We start from the raw sequence: 21,591 nt of genomic DNA on the forward strand, positions 1-21,591 counted from the left end.
CACAAAGAATATGCAGTACCAGATCACAGTAAACTCAAATTCCCAGAATAGCTCATTCATTCATTCAGGAAGTGAAACTCAGTTACATGGAAATGTCTTTCTGAATACTATTTCTATATGGTTTTACCTAAACAGACAAAGTGTGGCAGATGAACTTCCTCCAGTTCACCTAACTCCATAGTGATGTCCAGCAATGGACCACCTTGTGTGTACTGCATGTCTTTCAGAAGATGACTGTAGGGATCCCAGTTCCTGAAGTGATACTTCAGAATGACATCTCTCTCACACAGCCAGCGGAGCCCAGACACTGTGCACTCATAACTCCCTTTGGGTGTCCTGTGTCTGAGGGCAACAACAAGATATGGTAGAGAGGGTCAATGGTCAAATGGAGAGGTTGGATTAGAAGACTATTCCCAAAGGTAATGGGGAAATACACTAGCAGGTGGAATGAAATGTTAAAAGTAGTTATTTTACCTGAACATTGTCACTCCCTGGACAGTGGAAGTCAAGGGTTCAATCTGAAGCCAGTGTGTGGAGTCCTGAACAAGAGCAAGCATGTCAGTAATACATATGGGGCCAGCTTCCTGGACACAGATTGAGTCTAGTGCTGGATTTAAAGCATGCTCAATGGAAGTTTCAATATAAAGTTCTTTAAGGTCCAGGACTTGGCTTAATCTGTGTCCGGGAAACTGGCCCATTAATAAAAGTAACTAATCTAATGTATGTATTCAATGTTCCATGGAATGCTGGTGAATTATCAATTCAACTGTCTAATGACAAAATATGACAACATCTAAAATCCTGCATGCCTACAAGCAGAACACAGGACTGTCTATATCCCAGTATGAATGGTTGGTCAGTACACACCTGGCTTTGAGACTGTGTTTATATTACTAAAGCAGAACACAGGACTGTCTATATCCCAGTATGAATGGTTGGTCAGTACACACCTGGCTTTGAGACTGTGTTTATATTACTAAAGCAGAACACAGGACTGTCTATATCCCAGTATGAATGGTTGGTCAGTACACACCTGGCTTTGAGACTGTGTTTATATTACTAAAGCAGAACACAGGACTGTCTATATCACAGTATGAATGGTTGGTCAGTACACACCAGGCTTTGAGACTGTGCCTGACTCCTGCAGGTATGTAAAAGTAAGAATTGACATTATGACTTACCTCAACATGGTCACAAGTCTTACAGCTCTGAGGAATCCCTGAAGTCAAAAGTAGTTGTTATTTAAAATTGACAATCTCATGGAATAATTAATTAATAATTATTAAGTAGACTTTTAATAAAAATGAATATAAGTGAGCAACAGTCTCAGAATGTACACTCATTAGCATACCATAATCTGACATTAGTGTTATATTAATTAATGTTTGTGGAAGCAGGAAACAACATCGTTCTGGTCCATGTTTTGTAGATGTTGGGGGTCTGATTTCTGGTAGATCCTAGGATGAGAGCTTAAAGGTAGAGTCAGATAAATGATGATGTACGAGCAGCACCACAGATATTGTGATGAGCAAGATGCCTGACTTCTCTCACACACAGTATCTGCCCATGTGGAAGGGTTCTCTTCACTCTCTTACAGCGTGGTAGCCACGGAAACAAAACAGTGGTCTAGCCTTGCGGTACAACGCTCTTAGTTGTTGTAGAAATTGACCCTCTAAACTGTTTGCTTTGTGCATCTACGTTATAATCGCTGGCTCTACCTTTAAGTTTGTTTTGACAATAGATCATGATTGTGGATTGTGTTCTTTGTCTGGGACTCAACTATAATGAATGCTTTAAAAGTATTTTGATTTAACAAACAATTATCAGTTAACACTCACATTTCTCAGGTCCAGGCTTGATCCAACTCTCTCCACCATGGTCTCTGGTGTCCTCAGGTCCAGGCTTGATCCAACTCTCTCCACCATGGTCTCTGGTGTTGGTAAAGCAGAAGGATAGACTGTTAGTAAACTAAATACAACTTATAAAGGCTTTATATAGCATACATACAGTCTTCATAACAATACAACAAGTGCATAAAGGGTGACAGAACAGCTCCCTATGTAGGGTGCATTGTGAAATGTGACATAACATACTATGTCAACTTCAAAATGTGGTCCTGTGTAGCTCAGTTGGAAGAGCATGGTGCTTGCAATGTTAGGGTTGTGGGTTCGATTCCCACCGGGGAAGAGCATGGTGCTTGCAATGTTAGGGTTGAGGGTTCGATTCCCACCGGGGAAGAGCATATGCTAAATTATGTAAATGTGACATAACCCTCTATGTCAACTTTGATCAAATCAATACTGATGGTGACATTACATGTGACATTGCATATCTTGAGGAAAGCCCCTAGAGATGTGAAGTCACCAGGTATCATCAGTTACATACCCCCCCTAGAGATGTGAAGTCACCAGGTATCATGAGTTACATACCCCCCTAGAGATGTGAAGTCACCAGGTATCATGAGTTACACACACTCTACCCCCCTCAAAACACTGGACTGCGCTTGTGACACAAAATTGAGACTGACATGACAGTGAGGCTGTCCTATTCAACAGGTTCTGATGCCCTCTAGTGGTTAGAGAGATAATGACATTAGAGGAAACATCTAAATGAAAGCATTAAAACACACCACCACTACTAATCTAACTGTCTGTAGGTCCAACAGAACACATTAAAACACACCACTACTACTAATCTAACTGTCTGTAGGTCCAACAGAACACATTAAAACACACCACTACTACTAATCTAACTGTCTGTAGGTCCAACAGAACACATTAAAACACACCACTACTACTAATCTAACTGTCTGTAGGTCCAACAGAACACATTAAAACACACCACTACTACTAATCTAACTGTCTGTAGGTCCAACAGAACACATTAAAACACACCACTACTACTAATCTAACTGTCTGTAGGTCCAACAGAACACATTAAAACACACCACTACTACTAATCTAACTGTCTGTAGGTCCAACAGAACACATTAAAACACACCACTACTACTAATCTAACTGTCTGTAGGTCCAACAGAACACATTAAAACACACCACTACTAATCTAACTGTAGGTCCAACAGAACACATTAAAACACACCACTACTACTAATCTAACTGTCTGTAGGTCCAACAGAACACATTAAAACACACCACTACTAATCTAACTGTCTGTAGGTCCAACAGAACACATTAAAACACACCACTACTACTAATCTAACTGTCTGTAGGTCCAACAGAACACATTAAAACACACCACTACTAATCTAACTGTCTGTAGGTCCAACAGAACACATTAAAACACACCACTACTACTAATCTAACTGTCTGTAGGTCCAACAGAACACATTAAAACACACCACTACTACTAATCTAACTGTCTGTAGGTCCAACAGAACACATTAAAACACACCACTACTACTAATCTAACTGTCTGTAGGTCCAACAGAACACATTAAAACACACCACTACTACTAATGTAACTGTCTGTAGGTCCAACAGAACACATGAAAACACACCACTACTAATGTAATTGTAGAAATGATTCCAGAGGAAAACAAATGATGAAACATTGCTATATGACTCACCTCTGAATGTGTTGGTCATCTATCTGACACAGGGTCACTGAGGTCTCTGAGAAGAAGGAAATCCCAAACCCAGGATAGAGGGGTTCAGTGAATGTGGTGTGTTCTGTGTAAAGGTGTGTCAGTGTACCAGAGGAGGACACACTATAGAAGGACAAAGTACCAGCTGGCCAGTCCAGATACACTCCAACTCTGTTAGAAACAGGACCAGAGATGGATCTACTGACTCCAGGATGGTAAAAGCAATAACCACTATGAGAGCAGAGTAAACACCAGGACTCCCTATTGCCTCCAATCCAACTGTCATCCTCCCATCCCTTCCTCTTCATTCCTTTGTACACCACACCAATGTCAGCCATGCTACCATCCCTCTCCACCTCCCAGTAATAACGAGATCCAGATAAGCCTTCTCTGCAGAGAACTTGGTAAAGACAGTCAAATCTGTCTGGATGGTCTTCATAATTCTGCTCCTCTTCCACACATGTCACCTTCCTGTTCCCCTCAGACAGTATCAGGTTTGGGTTTGCTGTATTTGGGTCCAGGGTGAGATGACAGGCATCTGTAGACAAAAGGAGAGTTTAATCAAACCACATCTTGATATAAAATGTTGTTTTGTAGATACAGAACAAGTATTGATTAGTTACTATAGTTCTGAATATGCAGTTAATTAGGATTGAAGAGACTTACATTTCTTCAGCCCTGATTTCAGCCTGCACTCTCCACCATGATCCACACTGTAGGAGAAACAGGTTATTGACTGACAAAGACCTAATAAAGCAGTCAACATTTAAAGCACATTGTTGTGTTCTGGTGCACTATCCAAGTTCATGACTAGAGACATACAGGTATTCTATCCTACCTACTGCATACAGAACAGAGTACAATTCATTACTAGAGACATACAGGTATTCTATCCTACCTAGTGCACACAGAACAGAGTACAATTCATTACTAGAGACATACAGGTATTCTATCCTACCTACTGCATACAGAACGGAGTACAATTCATTACTAGAGACATGTAGGTATTCTATCCTACCTACTGCATACAGAACAGAGTACAATTCATTACTAGAGACATACAGGTATTCTATCCTACCTACTGCATACAGAACAGAGTACAATTCATTATTAGAGACATACAGGTATTCTATCCTACCTACTGCATTCAGAACGGAGTACAGCTCCACCAGGATATCAGAGATGCAGAAGAAGAGTATTCATGTGGTGATGATGTATGCTGTGTTGGAGTGCTAAGCCTGCTGGATAAACTTCCCCTTAAATCTACCATCATGTCCTCATGTTACTGACCCTACTACACTACATATGACACAACCACTGCTCACACTATTAGGACATCTATTGTGACTTACTTCAGCTTCATCAGTTTATATGTGGGATCCACCAGAGCAGCTGAAAGCAGTCCCCCTGCAGAGTCTCCTGGGTGATTGTAGCTCAGGTCCAGCTCTTTCAGGTGGGAGGGGTTTGACCTCAGAGCTGAAGACAGAGCTGCACAGCCCTCCTCTGTGACCAGACAGCCAGACAGCCTACAGAGAGACACACAACAGCTGTCTAGGTTGATGTACTGGTGTCAATCATCTTGTAGGACACCAATACATTTGTCCATGACACAAACAATGTCATGAAACATCAGATTTTCAGAGTATTTGTTTTACTAAGCTCAGTACAGCTTCTACCCCCAAGCCATCAGACTGCTGAACAATTAGCCAAATGGCCACCTGGACTATTTACATTCACACCCCCCCTTTTGTTTTTACACTGCTGCTACTCGCTGTTTATTATTTATCACTTTACCCCCAAATTACCTCGACTAACCTGTACCCCCACACATTGACTAGGTACCGGTACCCCCTGTATATAGCCTCATTACTAACCTGTACCCCCACACATTGACTAGGTACCAGTATCCCCTGTATATAGCCTCATTACTAACCTGTACCCCCACACATTGACTAGGTACCAGTATCCCCTGTATATAGCCTCATTACTAACCTGTACCCCCACACATTGACTCGGTACCGGTACCCCTGTATATAGCCTCATTACTAACCTGTACCCCCACACATTGACTAGGTACCGGTACCCCCTGTATATAGCCTCATTACTAACCTGTACCCCCACACATTGACTCGGTACCGGTACCCCTGTATATAGCCTCATTACTAACCTGTACCCCCACACATTGACTCGGTACCGGTACCCCTGTATATAGCCTCATTACTAACCTGTACCCCCACACATTGACTCGGTACCAGTACCCCCTGTATATAGCCTCATTACTAACCTGTACCTCCACACATTGACTCGGTACCGGTACCCCCTGTATATAGCCTCATTACTAACCTGTACCCCCACACATTGACTAGGTACCAGTACCCCCTGTATATAGCCTCATTACTAACCTGTACCCCCACACATTGACTCGGTACCAGTACCCCCTGTATATAGACTCATTACTAACCTGTACCCCCACACATTGACTAGGTACCGGTACCCCTGTATATAGCCTCATTACTAACCTGTACCCCCACACATTGACTCGGTACCGGTACCCCTGTATATAGCCTCATTACTAACCTGTACCCCCACACATTGACTAGGTACCAGTATCCCCTGTATATAGCCTCATTATTGTTATGTCATTTTATTGTTTTACTTTTTATTTCGTAAATATTGTCTTAACTATTTATTGAACTGCATTGTTGGTTAAGGGCTTGTAAGTAAGCATTTCACTGTAAGGTCTACACCTGTTGTATTCGGCGCATATGACAAATAAAATTGGATTTGAGTACCAACCTGACTGAAACAGCTGTACTTACCTCAGTGTGTGTAGTTTACAGTCTGGATCCTCCAGTCCAGCAGACAGCAGTGTAACTCAGCTCAGTACCGACCTGACTGAAACAGCTGTACTTACCCCAGTGTGTGTAGTTTACAGTCTGGATCCTCCAGGCCAGCAGACAGCAGTGTAACTCAGCTCAGTACCGACCTGACTGAAACAGCTGTACTTACCCCAGTGTGTGTAGTTTACAGTCTGGATCCTCCAGTCCAGCAGACAGCAGTGTAACTCAGCTCAGTACAGACCTGACTGAAACAGCTGTACTTACCCCAGTGTGTGTAGTTTACAGTCTGGATCCTCCAGTCCAGCAGAGAGCAGTGTAACTCAGCTCAGTACTGACCTGACTGAAACAGCTGTACTTACCCCAGTGTGTGTAGTTTACAGTCTGGATCCTCCAGTCCAGCAGACAGCAGTGTAACTCAGCTCAGTACAGACCTGACTGAAACAGCTGTACTTACCCCAGTGTGTGTAGTTTACAGTCTGGATCCTCCAGTCCAGCAGACAGCAGTGTAACTCCTGAGTCCTGCAGATCATTGTCTCTCAGCTCCAGTTGTTTCAGTTGTGAGTTGGGTGAACTCAGGACTGAGGCCAGATGTGAACAGCAACCCTCTGTCAGACCACACTGACCTAGACTAGAGGGCAGAAGATCACATGATTAACACATGTTTAAAACATCCACATAATAACTAATACTGAAGATAGTAAGCTCACACTAGTGTCTGTATGTTGCAGAGTGGACTGGTTAGTCCAACACAGAGCAGCTCCACTCCTCTGTCTCCCAGGTCATTGTAGCTGAGGTCCAGTTCTCTCAGGGGGGAGTTTGGTGTCTGCAGAGCTGAGGCCAGAGTCTCACAGGATTTATATGTGACTTTACGGCCATTCAGTCTGCAGAGAGGAGATAATATGTTAGATATACAAATCCTTCATTATAATGATACTGTATACATCAACTCAATAACAGAACTTACAGTGCTCTCTTGCAGGTTTTCACTACCGGCAGCAACCTCTGATAACCTTCCTCTGATGTGTTGTATGTCTTCAGGTCAAACTCCTCCAGCACCTCCTCTGACATCAGTAACAGGTAGACCAGGGCTGAACATTGGTCAGGTTTTAGTCTTGTTTCTGAAAGAGTTCCTGATCGCAGGGAGGTCTGCATGTCTTCAACTAGAGAGTTGGCACCAAGTTCATTCAGACAGTGGAACAAGTTGATGATCCTTTCTGGTGAGGATTCCTTGTCGATCTTGTCTGAAAGGTACCTGACTGTTCTCTCCACTGTTTTCTTATTGCTCTGTGTTGTACTTCCTGTCTGTGTCAGAAGGCCTCGTAACAGATTCTGATTGGACTCCAGTGAGAGACCCAGAAGGAAGCGGAGGAACAGGTCCAGGTGTCCATTCTCACTCTTCAAGGCCTGGTCCACTGCTCTCCTGTGTAAGTCAGACAACCGGATTGACTCCTTCTCTTCATCACTAGTGGGGGAGAAAACATTTTCCTTCTTGTCCAGACATGATTCTAAAGCATGCACTGCTGCTAGAAACTCCTGAATGCTCAGATGCACAAAGCTGTAGACCTTCTCTTGGTACAGCCCAGATTCTTCTTTAAAGATCTCTGTACACAATGCTGAGTACTCTGATGCCTCTGTGACGTCAAGGCCACACTCTCTCAGGTCCTCCTCATAGAAGATCAGGTTGCCCTTCTGCAGCTGTTGGAAAGACAGCTTGGCCAGTTTCAGGATCATCTCTTTGTCTGACTGAGAAAGTTCCTTTGGGTTTGTTTCTGTGGCTTTGTTGTACTTCCTGTTCTTCACAATGATTTGGATGAGAATGAAGTGTGAGTACACCTGTGTCAGAGTTTTGGGGACTTCATCCTTCTCTGCCTCTTTCAGTATCATCTCAAGGACAGTGGCTGATATCCAACAGAAGACTGGTATGTGGCACATGATGTGGAGGCTCCTTGATGTCTTCATGTTTTTGATGATATCATTGGCCAGATTCTGATCTGTGATTTTCTTCCTGAAGTACTCCTCCTTCTGTGGATCATTGAACCCTCGTACCTCTGTCACCTGGTCAACACACTCAGGAGGGATCTGATTGGCTGCTGCAGGTCGTGTGGTTATCCAGAGGAGAGCAGAGGGAAGCAGATTCCCCTCGATGAGGTTTGTCAGTAGAACGTCCACTGAGGTTGGCTTCGTGACATCACAGCACTTCTCATTGTTTTTGAAGTCTAGAGGAAGTCGACACTCATCCAGACCATCAAAAATGAAAACAGTTTTGGTTTCACCATCTTCAATGCTGTCAATCTCTTTCAGCTCTGAGAAGTAGTGGGAAAGAAGTTGCATCAGACTGTATTGGTCCTTTTTCAGGTTCAGATCACGGAAAGGAAGAGGAAACATGAAATGAACGTCCTGATTTGCTTTTCCCTCTGCCCAGTCAAGGAGGAACTTCTGCACAGAGACTGTTTTTCCAATGCCAGCGATTCCTTTTGTCAGCACAGTTCTGATAGGTTTGTCTTGTCCAGGTAAAGGCTTGAAGATGTCTTTGCATTTGATTGGTGTCTCTTGTGTGGTTTGTTTCTTGGATGCCATCTCTATCTGTCTAACCTCATGTTCATTACTGAGCCCTCCACTTCCACCCTCTGTGATGTAGAGCTCTGTGTAGATGTCCTTGAACAGACTTTGGTTTCCATGGTGTCCAATTCCTTCAGATATGTGTTGATACTTGTGTTTCAGTTTAGCCTTAATGTCTTGTTGGACTGTCAGCAGAGTTTGACCTGTAGGAAAACAATGAGAGTTGGGACTCATCAGTTAGTGTGTGTGTGTGTGTGTGTGTGTGTGTGTGTGTGTGTGTGTGTGTGTGTGTGTGTGTGTGTGTGTGTGTGTGTGTGTGTGTGTGTGTGTGTGTGTGTGTGTGTGTGTGTGGGTGTGTGTGTGTGTGTGTACCTTACTTTGTGATATTGTATGAAACACAGTCTTACTTCTGCTGACCAGAAGGTTGTATGTGATCTTTAATACATCCTCACTGTCCAAACTCTCCACTTCCTTATTGTCATCTGGTAATGGTTCCTGGCTGAAAGCAGGTGGCTGATCACTCTTCATTGATAGCAGGCTGGTTGTAGGGGACTCTGCTCTGGGCTTCTGGACACTGAACAAAACAGGGAGACAGATCACCTCATCAATATCACATCAATACCTCATCTACATCATTTCAACAACTGTATAGCTGAACTCATAGAAGTCCTGAAGTTTATTTTAAAGCTACTGTCTGCAATTCGTAAATACATTTTTGGCCTTTTAAATTAATGATTTAGTCCTATATTTATTGTAATTTGGGAACACTATTCTCTTCATTAGTTTGATATTTTTAAGCGAACTATATATTTTACAATTCATCTCTTACCTCTTAGAACTGGTGTCTTGAGTCATTTTGGAGGCAGAGGTCTCCTCTCTTTCCCCAGAGAGACTCATTTTAGAGACAGTGGTCTCCTCCTCTCTCTCCCCAGAGAGGCTCATTTTAGAGGCAGTGGTCTCCTCCTCTCTCTCCCCAGAGAGGCTCATTTTAGAGGCAGTGGTCTCCTCCTCTCTCTCCCCAGAAAGACTCATTTTAGATGTAAGTCACAGCTCACTCAGCTACAATAATAAATAACAGAACAGTCAATATTTCTGAACATTGTTGAAGAACCATTAACAACACATTTACTGTCTGAGGTCAGAGTTCAAACAGAGACTTCATGTTGCATTTAAACATACACAGTCCAATATGTTATTCATTTGATTTGATTTGACTTGGATCCCCATTAGCTGACGTCATAACAACAGCTAGTCTACACACAACTAAAAATATGTTACAGTTTAGATTGACAGACGGTAGTAGACATAAACATTTAACAAGTAGACATTAGAGACAGTTAACATAGCTGACAGGTATTTATTCTATACCAAGGGAAGCCAGGCTTCGTAAAAAAATTGACCAAGGAAAAAACATAAAATAATGTATCTTTCGTCTCTCTGTGCTTAATAATTGTCCTTCAATTCACAAGAGGCTGAATGTATCTCACAGGAGAAAGCATTCGAGCGAGCGAAACAGCGCCCCTCTGTCTCTCTACATGTAGACCATGTATCTGATGCTGTCTGGTCAGTGAAACAGAACCTCTCTGTCTCAGTATGTGTAGACCATGTATCTGATGCTGTCTGGTCAGTGAAACAGCACCTCTCTGTCTCAGTATGTGTAGACCATGTATCTGATGCTGTCTGGTCAGTGAAACAGCACCTCTCTGTCTCAGTATGTGTAGACCATGTATCTGATGCTGTCTGGACAGTGAAACAGCACCTCTCTGTCTCAGTATGTGTAGACCATGTATCTGATGCTGTCTGGACAGTGTAACAGCACCTCTCTGTCTCAGTATGTGTAGACCATGTATCTGATGCTGTCTGGTCAGTGAAACAGCACCTCTCTGTCTCAGTATGTGTAGACCATGTATCTGATGCTGTCTGGTCAGTGAAACAGCTCCTCTCTGTCTCAGTATGTGTAGACCATGTATCTGATGCTGTCTGGTCAGTGAAACAGCACCTCTCTGTCTCAGTATGTGTAGACCATGTATCTGATGCTGTCTGGTCAGTGAAACAGCACCTCTCTGTCTCAGTATGTGTAGACCATGTATCTGATGCTGTCTGGTCAGTGAAACAGCACCTCTCTGTCTCAGTATGTGTAGACCATGTATCTGATGCTGTCTGGACAGTGAAACAGCGCCCCCTCTGTCTCAGTATGTGTAGACCATGTATCTGATGCTGTCTGGACAGTGAAACAGCACCTCTCTGTCTCTCTACATGTAGACCATGTATCTGATGCTGTCTGGTCAGTGAAACAGAACCTCTCTGTCTCAGTATGTGTAGACCATGTATCTGATGCTGTCTGGTCAGTGAAACAGCACCTCTCTGTCTCAGTATGTGTAGACCATGTATCTGATGCTGTCTGGTCAGTGAAACAGCACCTCTCTGTCTCTCTACATGTAGACCATGTATCTGATGCTGTCTGGTCAGTGAAACAGAACCTCTCTGTCTCTCTACATGTAGACCATGTATCTGATGCTGTCTGGTCAGTGAAACAGAACCTCTCTGTCTCAGTATGTGTAGACCATGTCTCTGATGCTGTCTGGACAGTGAAACAGCGCCCCTCTGTCTCAGTATGTGTAGACCATGTATCTGATGCTGTCTGGTCAGTGAAACAGAACCTCTCTGTCTCAGTATGTGTAGACCATGTATCTGATGCTGTCTGGACAGTGAAACAGCACCTCTCTGTCTCTCTACATGTAGACCATGTATCTGATGCTGTCTGGTCAGTGAAACAGAACCTCTCTGTCTCAGTATGTGTAGACATGTATCTGATGCTGTCTGGTCAGTGAAACAGCACCTCTCTGTCTCAGTATGTGTAGACCATGTCTCTGATGCTGTCTGGTCAGTGAAACAGCACCTCTCTGTCTCTCTACATGTAGACCATGTATCTGATGCTGTCTGGTCAGTGAAACAGAACCTCTCTGTCTCAGTATGTGTAGACCATGTATCTGATGCTGTCTGGTCAGTGAAACAGCACCTCTCTGTCTCAGTATGTGTAGACCATGTATCTGATGCTGTCTGGTCAGTGAAACAGCACCTCTCTGTCTCTCTACATGTAGACCATGTATCTGATGCTGTCTGGTCAGTGAAACAGAACCTCTCTGTCTCAGTATGTGTAGACCATGTATCTGATGCTGTCTGGTCAGTGAAACAGCACCTCTCTGTCTCAGTATGTGTAGACCATGTATCTGATGCTGTCTGGTCAGTGAAACAGAACCTCTCTGTCTCAGTATGTGTAGACCATGTATCTGATGCTGTCTGGACAGTGAAACAGCACCTCTCTGTCTCAGTATGTGTAGACCATGTATCTGATGCTGTCTGGACAGTGAAACAGCACCTCTCTGTCTCAGTATGTGTAGACCATGTATCTGATGCTGTCTGGTCAGTGAAACAGCACCTCTCTGTCTCAGTATGTGTAGACCATGTCTCTGATGCTGTCTGGTCAGTGAAACAGCACCTCTCTGTCTCAGTATGTGTAGACCATGTATCTGATGCTGTCTGGTCAGTGAAACAGCACCTCTCTGTCTCAGTATGTGTAGACCATGTATCTGATGCTGTCTGGACAGTGAAACAGCACCTCTCTGTCTCTCTACATGTAGACCATGTATCTGATGCTGTCTGGTCAGTGAAACAGCACCTCTCTGTCTCTCTACATGTAGACCATGTATCTGATGCTGTCTGGACAGTGAAACAGCTCCTCTCTGTCTCAGTATGTGTAGACCATGTCTCTGATGCTGTCTGGTCAGTGAAACAGCACCTCTCTGTCTCAGTATGTGTAGACCATGTATCTGATGCTGTCTGGACAGTGAAACAGCTCCTCTCTGTCTCAGTATGTGTAGACCATGTATCTGATGCTGTCTGGACAGTGAAACAGCTCCTCTCTGTCTCAGTATGTGTAGACCATGTATCTGATGCTGTCTGGTCCAAACCAGTATGACAATGTTGCCTGTAGCATTGAAGGCAAAGGGAAGCCAGAGAGAATATGTCCCTTGATTAAAAAAAAAGTATTAGAAATTAGCCAATCATCGTTGAGCTAAACTGAGCGAGCTAAACTGTGATTGGTCCTGGCGCACCAAAAAAAGTGTCAAGGTAGACCCGTTTGGATTTTGGCGTCACTCCTATCAAATCCTATTCATACGTCATTGACAGAAACAACTTGAATTGTTTTATCTCGTTGTCTTGTGGTGGCTAGCTAGTGTAAACTGGTCCTTTCCTAAATTAGACATGGATGGAGATGGGGATTTGGACTTGTGGTTTTATTTAATTCTCCATACTGGCTAATGATTATAACGGTGATTCTGATCCAACCATTAATTCATACATTGTTGTGCTCCTGGCCTGAGAGGATGGAAGTTCAACATGTAGCTAGATGTAGAAGGCTAATGTTTACTAGCTAACGTTGCCCATGAATGGAAGTTAGGCTAACGAGCATTTTAGACACGTAGTTTAGGACAACAGAAAATAAAAGCATGTACTGTATGACAGTGATAGACCGTGTACTGTATAACAGAGTGATAGACAGTGTACTGTATAACAGAGTGATAGACTGTGTACTGTATAACAGAGTGATAGACTGTGTACTGTATAACAGAGTGATAGACTGTGTACTGTATAACAGAGTGATAGACTGTGTACTGTATAACAGAGTGATAGACTGTGTACTGTATAACAGTGATAGACTGTGTACTGTATAACAGAGTGATAGACTGTGTACTGTATAACAGAGTGATAGACAGTGTACTGTATAACAGTGATAGACTGTGTACTGTATAACAGTGATAGACAGTGTACTGTATAACAGAGTGATAGACTGTGTACTGTATAACAGAGTGATAGACTGTGTACTGTATAACAGAGTGATAGACTGTGTACTGTATAACAGAGTGATAGACTGTGTACTGTATGACAGAGTGATAGACTGTGTACTGTATAACAGAGTGATAGACTGTGTACTGTATAACAGAGTGATAGACTGTGTACTGTATAACAGTGATAGACAGTGTACTGTATGACAGAGTGATAGACTGTGTACTGTATAACAGAGTGATAGACTGTGTACTGTATAACAGAGTGATAGACTGTGTACTGTATAACAGTGATAGACTGTGTACTGTATAACAGAGTGATAGACTGTGTACTGTATAACAGAGTGATAGACTGTGTACTGTATGACAGTGATAGACAGTGTACTGTATAACAGTGTACTGTATAACAGAGTGATAGACTGTGTACTGTATAACAGAGTGATAGACTGTGTACTGTATAACAGAGTGATAGACAGTGTACTGTATAACAGAGTGATAGACAGTGTACTGTATAACAGAGTGATAGACTGTGTACTGTATAACAGAGTGATAGACTGTGTACTGTATAACAGTGTACTGTATAACAGAGTGATAGACCGTGTACTGTATAACAGAGTGATAGACTGTGTACTGTATAACAGAGTGATAGACTGTGTACTGTATAACAGAGTGATAGACAGTGTACTGTATAACAGAGTGATAGACTGTGTACTGTATAACAGTGATAGACTGTGTACTGTATAACAGAGTGATAGACTGTGTACTGTATAACAGAGTGATAGACTGTGTACTGTATAACAGTGATAGACTGTGTACTGTATAACAGAGTGATAGACTGTGTACTGTATAACAGAGTGATAGACTGTGTACTGTATAACAGTGATAGACTGTGTACTGTATAACAGTGATAGACTGTGTACTGTATAACAGTGATAGACAGTGTACTGTATAACAGTGATAAACTGTGTACTGTATGACAGAGTGATAAACTGTGTACTGTATAACAGAGTGATAGACTGTGTACTGTATAACAGAGTGATAGACAGTGTACTGTATAACAGAGTGATAGACTGTGTACTGTATAACAGAGTGATAGACTGTGTACTGTATAACAGAGTGATAGACAGTGTACTGTATAACAGAGTGATAGACCGTGTACTGTATAACAGTGTACTGTATAACAGAGTGATAGACTGTGTACTGTATAACAGAGTGATAGACTGTGTACTGTATAACAGAGTGATAGACAGTGTACTGTATAACAGAGTGATAGACTGTGTACTGTATAACAGTGATAGACAGTGTACTGTATAACAGAGTGATAGACTGTGTACTGTATAACAGTGATAGACTGTGTACTGTATAACAGAGTGATAGACTGTGTACTGTATAACAGAGTGATAGACTGTGTACTGTATAACAGTGATAGACTGTGTACTGTATAACAGAGTGATAGACTGTGTACTGTATAACAGAGTGATAGACTGTGTACTGTATAACAGTGATAGACTGTGTACTGTATAACAGAGTGATAGACTGTGTACTGTATAACAGAGTGATAGACTGTGTACTGTATAACAGTGATAGACTGTGTACTGTATAACAGAGTGATAGACTGTGTACTGTATAACAGTGGTAGACTGTGTACTGTATAACAGAGTGATAGACTGTGTACTGTATGACAGAGTGATAGACTGTGTACTGTATAACAGAGTGATAGACTGTGTACTGTATAACAGAGTGATAGACTGTGTACTGTATAACAGTGATAGACAGTGTACTGTATAACAGAGTGATAGACAGTGTACTGTATAACAGTGATAGACTGTGTACTGTATAACAGAGTGATAGACCGTGTACTGTATAACAGTGTACTGTATAACAGAGTGATAGACTGTGTACTGTATAACAGTGATAGACAGTGTACTGTATAACAGAGTGATAGACTGTGTACTGTATAACAGAGTGATAGACTGTGTACTGTATAACAGAGTGATAGACTGTGTACTGTATAACAGAGTGATAGACTGTGTACTGTATGACAGAGTGATAGACTGTGTACTGTATAACAGAGTGATAGACTGTGTACTGTATAACAGAGTGATAGACTGTGTACTGTATAACAGTGATAGACAGTGTACTGTATGACAGAGTGATAGACTGTGTACTGTATAACAGAGTGATAGACTGTGTACTGTATAACAGAGTGATAGACTGTGTACTGTATAACAGTGATAGACTGTGTACTGTATAACAGAGTGATAGACTGTGTACTGTATAACAGAGTGATAGACTGTGTACTGTATGACAGTGATAGACAGTGTACTGTATAACAGTGTACTGTATAACAGAGTGATAGACTGTGTACTGTATAACAGAGTGATAGACTGTGTACTGTATAACAGAGTGATAGACAGTGTACTGTATAACAGAGTGATAGACAGTGTACTGTATAACAGAGTGATAGACTGTGTACTGTATAACAGAGTGATAGACTGTGTACTGTATAACAGAGTGATAGACTGTGTACTGTATAACAGTGTACTGTATAACAGAGTGATAGACCGTGTACTGTATAACAGAGTGATAGACTGTGTACTGTATAACAGAGTGATAGACTGTGTACTGTATAACAGAGTGATAGACTGTGTACTGTATAACAGAGTGATAGACAGTGTACTGTATAACAGAGTGATAGACTGTGTACTGTATAACAGAGTGATAGACAGTGTACTGTATAACAGAGTGATAGACTGTGTACTGTATAACAGAGTGATAGACTGTGTACTGTATAACAGAGTGATAGACAGTGTACTGTATAACAGAGTGATAGACTGTGTACTGTATAACAGTGTACTGTATAACAGAGTGATAGACCGTGTACTGTATAACAGTGTACTGTATAACAGAGTGATAGACTGTGTACTGTATAACAGAGTGATAGACTGTGTACTGTATAACAGAGTGATAGACAGTGTACTGTATAACAGAGTGATAGACTGTGTACTGTATAACAGTGATAGACAGTGTACTGTATAACAGAGTGATAGACTGTGTACTGTATAACAGTGATAGACTGTGTACTGTATAACAGAGTGATAGACTGTGTACTGTATAACAGAGTGATAGACTGTGTACTGTATAACAGTGATAGACTGTGTACTGTATAACAGAGTGATAGACTGTGTACTGTATAACAGAGTGATAGACTGTGTACTGTATAACAGTGATAGACTGTGTACTGTATAACAGAGTGATAGACTGTGTACTGTATAACAGAGTGATAGACTGTGTACTGTATAACAGAGTGATAGACTGTGTACTGTATAACAGTGATAGACAGTGTACTGTATAACAGAGTGATAGACAGTGTACTGTATAACAGTGATAGACTGTGTACTGTATAACAGAGTGATAGACCGTGTACTGTATAACAGTGTACTGTATAACAGAGTGATAGACTGTGTACTGTATAACAGTGATAGACAGTGTACTGTATAACAGTGATAGACAGTGTACTGTATAACAGAGTGATAGACAGTGTACTGTATAACAGAGTGATAGACAGTGTACTGTATAACAGAGTGATAGACTGTGTACTGTATAACAGAGTGATAGACTGTGTACTGTATAACAGTGATAGACAGTGTACTGTATAACAGAGTGATAGACCGTGTACTGTATAACAGTGTACTGTATAACAGAGTGATAGACTGTGTACTGTATAACAGAGTAATAGACTGTGTACTGTATAACAGAGTGATAGACAGTGTACTGTATAACAGAGTGATAGACTGTGTACTGTATAACAGAGTGATAGACCGTTTTGTCAACATGACAGAGAGGAGGATGTCATTGGTGTTTCTCTACAAGTAGGGTGAGTCAACATGTTTTTTCTACATGTATGAACACGCACAGACATCAGTACCATGAACCATTCTGTGCAAAGTGCAGTAACTCTCTGTGGTTCTAAATCAATAGTTGTTTAGTAGTCAGAAAATGTCAGACACACGACCTTGCTTGACCATGCTGTAGGTCATGTCTGTAGGTCTGTAGGTCTGTAGGTCATGTCTGTTACATGTAATATGCTGTGTGGATTTAACCGGACAGATGTTGCTTTCCGGTTTTGTGGTGGTTGAATTTATTCTGCCACTGTGTCTTCTTATTGTCTCGGCCTTTAGGCCCATAGTCTATCTCACGGTTGAAAGACGTGAATTAACAGTGATTTTACCCCCCACCGCTACTGGTGTGCCCTCATAATAGGTGTGGATGCAATTTTAACACCCGCACTTTAACATGCCAAGTTGATGTATGCTTCAGAATGTTTTAATTATAGGCTATGTCCGGGCTTTTCTCCGTTTTATTTTACAATTTGTATAATGTCATTAAATACCAGCCACTATCGAGAACCACGGTCAGTAATACCGACATACATTTATAACTGTCACTTGAGTTTTCGTTTTCTTCAAATTGTATCTTACATTTTGCATCATTCCATTCTGTTCACCTTTCTTTCCTCTGTCAAGTCAGTGTAAGTTGTTCCTGAGTGTCGTTAGCATTAGAATGTGGGCCTGTTTGAATCGTTATGGATCTCAGACCCCACGGAGCAGGTTAAACCTGTAGCCCGGTGCTCGGTTCACGACGACTGGACCGTTGTTATACAGTTCCATGATTAGTGAGAATTAGGGTAGATGTATAGGACACCTCCCTATTCAACCTCTATTGTACACTTTTTAACACCTTCCAATGTTTCATGGATTCAACTTGAATATGACAACTTTCAGGATGAATCAAACCGCTGTATTTATTATTTATCAATATATTTCCTGCGAAAACGCTGTTGAATGAAAACTCCACCAGAAAATCTGTTGCCCAGCAAGTGGGTGTTTTCAGCGGTTAAATTACATTTATTCAGCGCACGCGAGGGAGCCACGCCTGCAAAGACCCGTTATTCAACTTAATAAGGTAGGTCTGAATATAAACTGATGACAAGTACGTAGGAAAGGCGTGTATACGAAAGGCGTGTATACGAAAGGCGTCATTTCATAAGTTGGAATAGTGCCCTTAGTGAATACACCCATGCACTGCTTGAGTTAACATGAGGTGCGATCAGTTTCTCTCGCCCGTTGTACCGGGGCTTGTATTCAGAAGAAAGGTGTTCTGACAACGATTAAACCAGTGGGTAACATTACGCAACGGTGCGCCGGCCAACTTATATCGAGCGCACAGCAATGAGCAAAACGGACCACCACCTTCCTGATCCGTGTCGCAGGAAAGCATTTTCAACTTTGATTTAGCCCTACATTCAAATAGTTTCTATGACCATTGTTGCTCGTCACATTTACTTGACTGACTTGACGACACAGAGTGTTTCTATAGTGACAGCTTTACATAATTCCGATGCACATCTTCTAACGCAGTTTCGTCATGCGGATAATAATCACGATAATGTGCTGTCAGTCGCCTTTACCAATAATACTCTACCTCATATCTCTGTAGCCTATAACATCACATTGGATCATATTGATTAGGCTAATCAATATCAATCAACACCAATGTAAATAAGACTAAACTTATCATTTTGGAAAGTTGAAATCAGTATTGTATTAACTTTACAATTCTTCAATGTCTTTCCCTTAAATCATCTGTCTCTCTATGAAAGCCTAACTTCTCCACAACACTTTTCTACATTAAATTATAAAGAACGTTACAAACCTCTGATGTTTTTGTCTTCTACCTGTAAAGTCCATTTCTTCCTCTTGTTCCTTAAACACGGACTTTCTGTGTTGGGACATGAAGTGGAGAGGGGAGGAGGTAGAGGTAGAGCGGAGGAGGGAGAGATAGAGAGAGGGATAGGTGGAGAGAGGGAGGAGCGAAAGGGGGGGTGGAGGGAGGAGAGAGGTGGAGGGAGAGATAGAGGGAGGGAAGGAGAGAGGGATAGGTGGAGAGAGGGAGAGGTAGAGGGGAGGAGGGAGAGATAGAGGGAGGGAAGGAGAGAGGGATAGGTGGAGAGAGGGAGGAGAGAAAGGGGGGTGGAGGGAGGAGAGAGGTGGAGGGAGGAGAGAGGGGGTGGAGAGAGGGGAGGAGGGAGAGGTAGAGGGGAGGAGGGAGAGGTAGAGGGGAGGAGGGAGAGGTAGAGGGGAGGAGGGAGAGATAGAGGGAGGGAAGGAGAGAGGGATAGGTGGAGAGAGGGAGGAGAGAAAGGGGGGTGGAGGGAGGAGAGAGGGGGTGGAGAGAGGGGAGGAGGGAGAGGTAGAGGGGAGGAGGGAGAGGTAGAGGGGAGGAGGGAGAGGTAGAGGGGAGGAGGGAGAGATAGAGGGAGGGAAGGAGAGAGGGATAGGTGGAGAGAGGGAGGAGAGAAAGGGGGGTGGAGGGAGGAGAGAGGTGGAGGGAGGAGAGAGGGGGTGGAGAGAGGGGAGGAGGGAGAGGTAGAGGGGAGGAGGTAGAGGTAGAGGGGAGGAGGGAGAGGTAGAGGGGAGGAGGGAGAGATAGATGGGAGGAGGGAGAGATAGAGGGGAGGAGGTAGAGGTAGAGGGGAGGAGGGAGAGGTAGAGGGAGGGAAGGAGAGAGGGATAGGTGGAGAGAGGGAGGAGAGAAAGGGGGGTGGAGGGAGGAGAGAGGTGGAGGGAGGAGAGAGGGGGTGGAGAGAGGGGAGGAGGGAGAGGTAGAGGGGAGGAGGGAGAGAGGGATAGGTGGAGAGAGGGAGGAGAGAAAGGGGGGTTGGAGGGAGGAGAGAGGTGGAGGGAGGAGAGAGGGATAGGTGGAGAGAGGGAAGAGAGAAAGGGAGAGGTGGAGGGAAGGAGGGAGAAGAAGAGAGAGGGAGGAGAAGGGGGGGTGGGGGGAGGGAGGGAGAGGTGTACAGATCAACAGTACAGATCAACTCTCTGGTACACCTATCATTTATTTTGTGTTGTTTACACTGTACCAAGCAATCAGGAACAATATATATATATTGGTACCATATCTATATATAGTAGCCTACAGCACTTGTTTGTCACATCGCCGCAGTGCTGGCTCCTTCCTATGAGCTCAAGTCACATGCCTTCTATACGTCTGACATCATCTGCCTTTGTCTCCTGAGCAACCAGTCCGCTAAATATTCCACCATTTAAGCTGAATTGTTTACTTGTGATCTCTGCATATTGGCACATATATTAGGCTGCAGTTGTTCAGAGTTCACCAATGAATGTGATTATAATAGTCTATTAGGGAGGAGTGAAGGAGACAACTGGCGCCATTCAAACAGGCCCTCGTCTTTTCTACACTGCGTGCAAGTTTGAGCCTGGCCCTAATCAATTGTCAACCCCTGAGAAGGACAACTTTAACAACTTATCTTGTAAATATATTGTTTTATCTTTTTTGATAGACGCGGAAAAGCAAAACAGATTTATCCACTTGTAAATTATTCTGAATAAATGTAATACATTATAATTATTACTGGACCACACAAAATATCCACCATTGATTAGTGATAAACCTGTGGTTTGAGCCCTGAATGCTGATTTAATTGTCGTGGGGAACCTGTAAGATCCTCCATATCCATTAGTCTTTTCTATAACTTACTGTGTTTATTTTGGTGTTAAGAGCTGCAGTCTAGAAATGGAACAGCAAGACCACTGACCATGATGTTCAGAGAGCTGTGGCAGACCACCTCAAGCTCCTGGTAGAGCCGGAAGTGGTGGTTTCCAAGTCTCCACAACAACGGCGCTGTTGCTAACGCAGCGAAATACATCTATCATTT

General features: G+C 42.7%; 1 protein-coding gene across 1 annotated transcript; it reads right to left on the reverse strand.

The window, feature by feature from the left end:
- Positions 1-12: 12 nt before the first annotated feature.
- Positions 13-19,652, reverse strand: LOC106597781 (NACHT, LRR and PYD domains-containing protein 3-like). The gene is made up of 13 exons (XM_045712046.1): positions 19,566-19,652; positions 9,833-10,062; positions 9,411-9,577; positions 7,409-9,206; positions 7,152-7,325; positions 6,899-7,072; positions 4,957-5,130; positions 4,271-4,317; positions 3,587-4,142; positions 1,839-1,930; positions 1,182-1,219; positions 475-539; positions 13-342 (listed from the first exon to the last, which is right to left on the reverse strand). Exons 2-13 carry the CDS (start codon positions 10,033-10,035, stop codon positions 114-116), a joined length of 3,717 nt encoding a protein of 1,238 aa, XP_045568002.1. The 5' UTR covers positions 10,036-10,062; positions 19,566-19,652; the 3' UTR covers positions 13-113.
- Between the last annotated feature and the right edge of the window lie 1,939 nt (positions 19,653-21,591).

Source organism: Salmo salar, unplaced genomic scaffold (assembly GCF_905237065.1).
Source record: "Salmo salar unplaced genomic scaffold, Ssal_v3.1, whole genome shotgun sequence".
In the NCBI taxonomy this organism is placed as follows: Eukaryota; Metazoa; Chordata; class Actinopteri; order Salmoniformes; family Salmonidae; genus Salmo; species Salmo salar.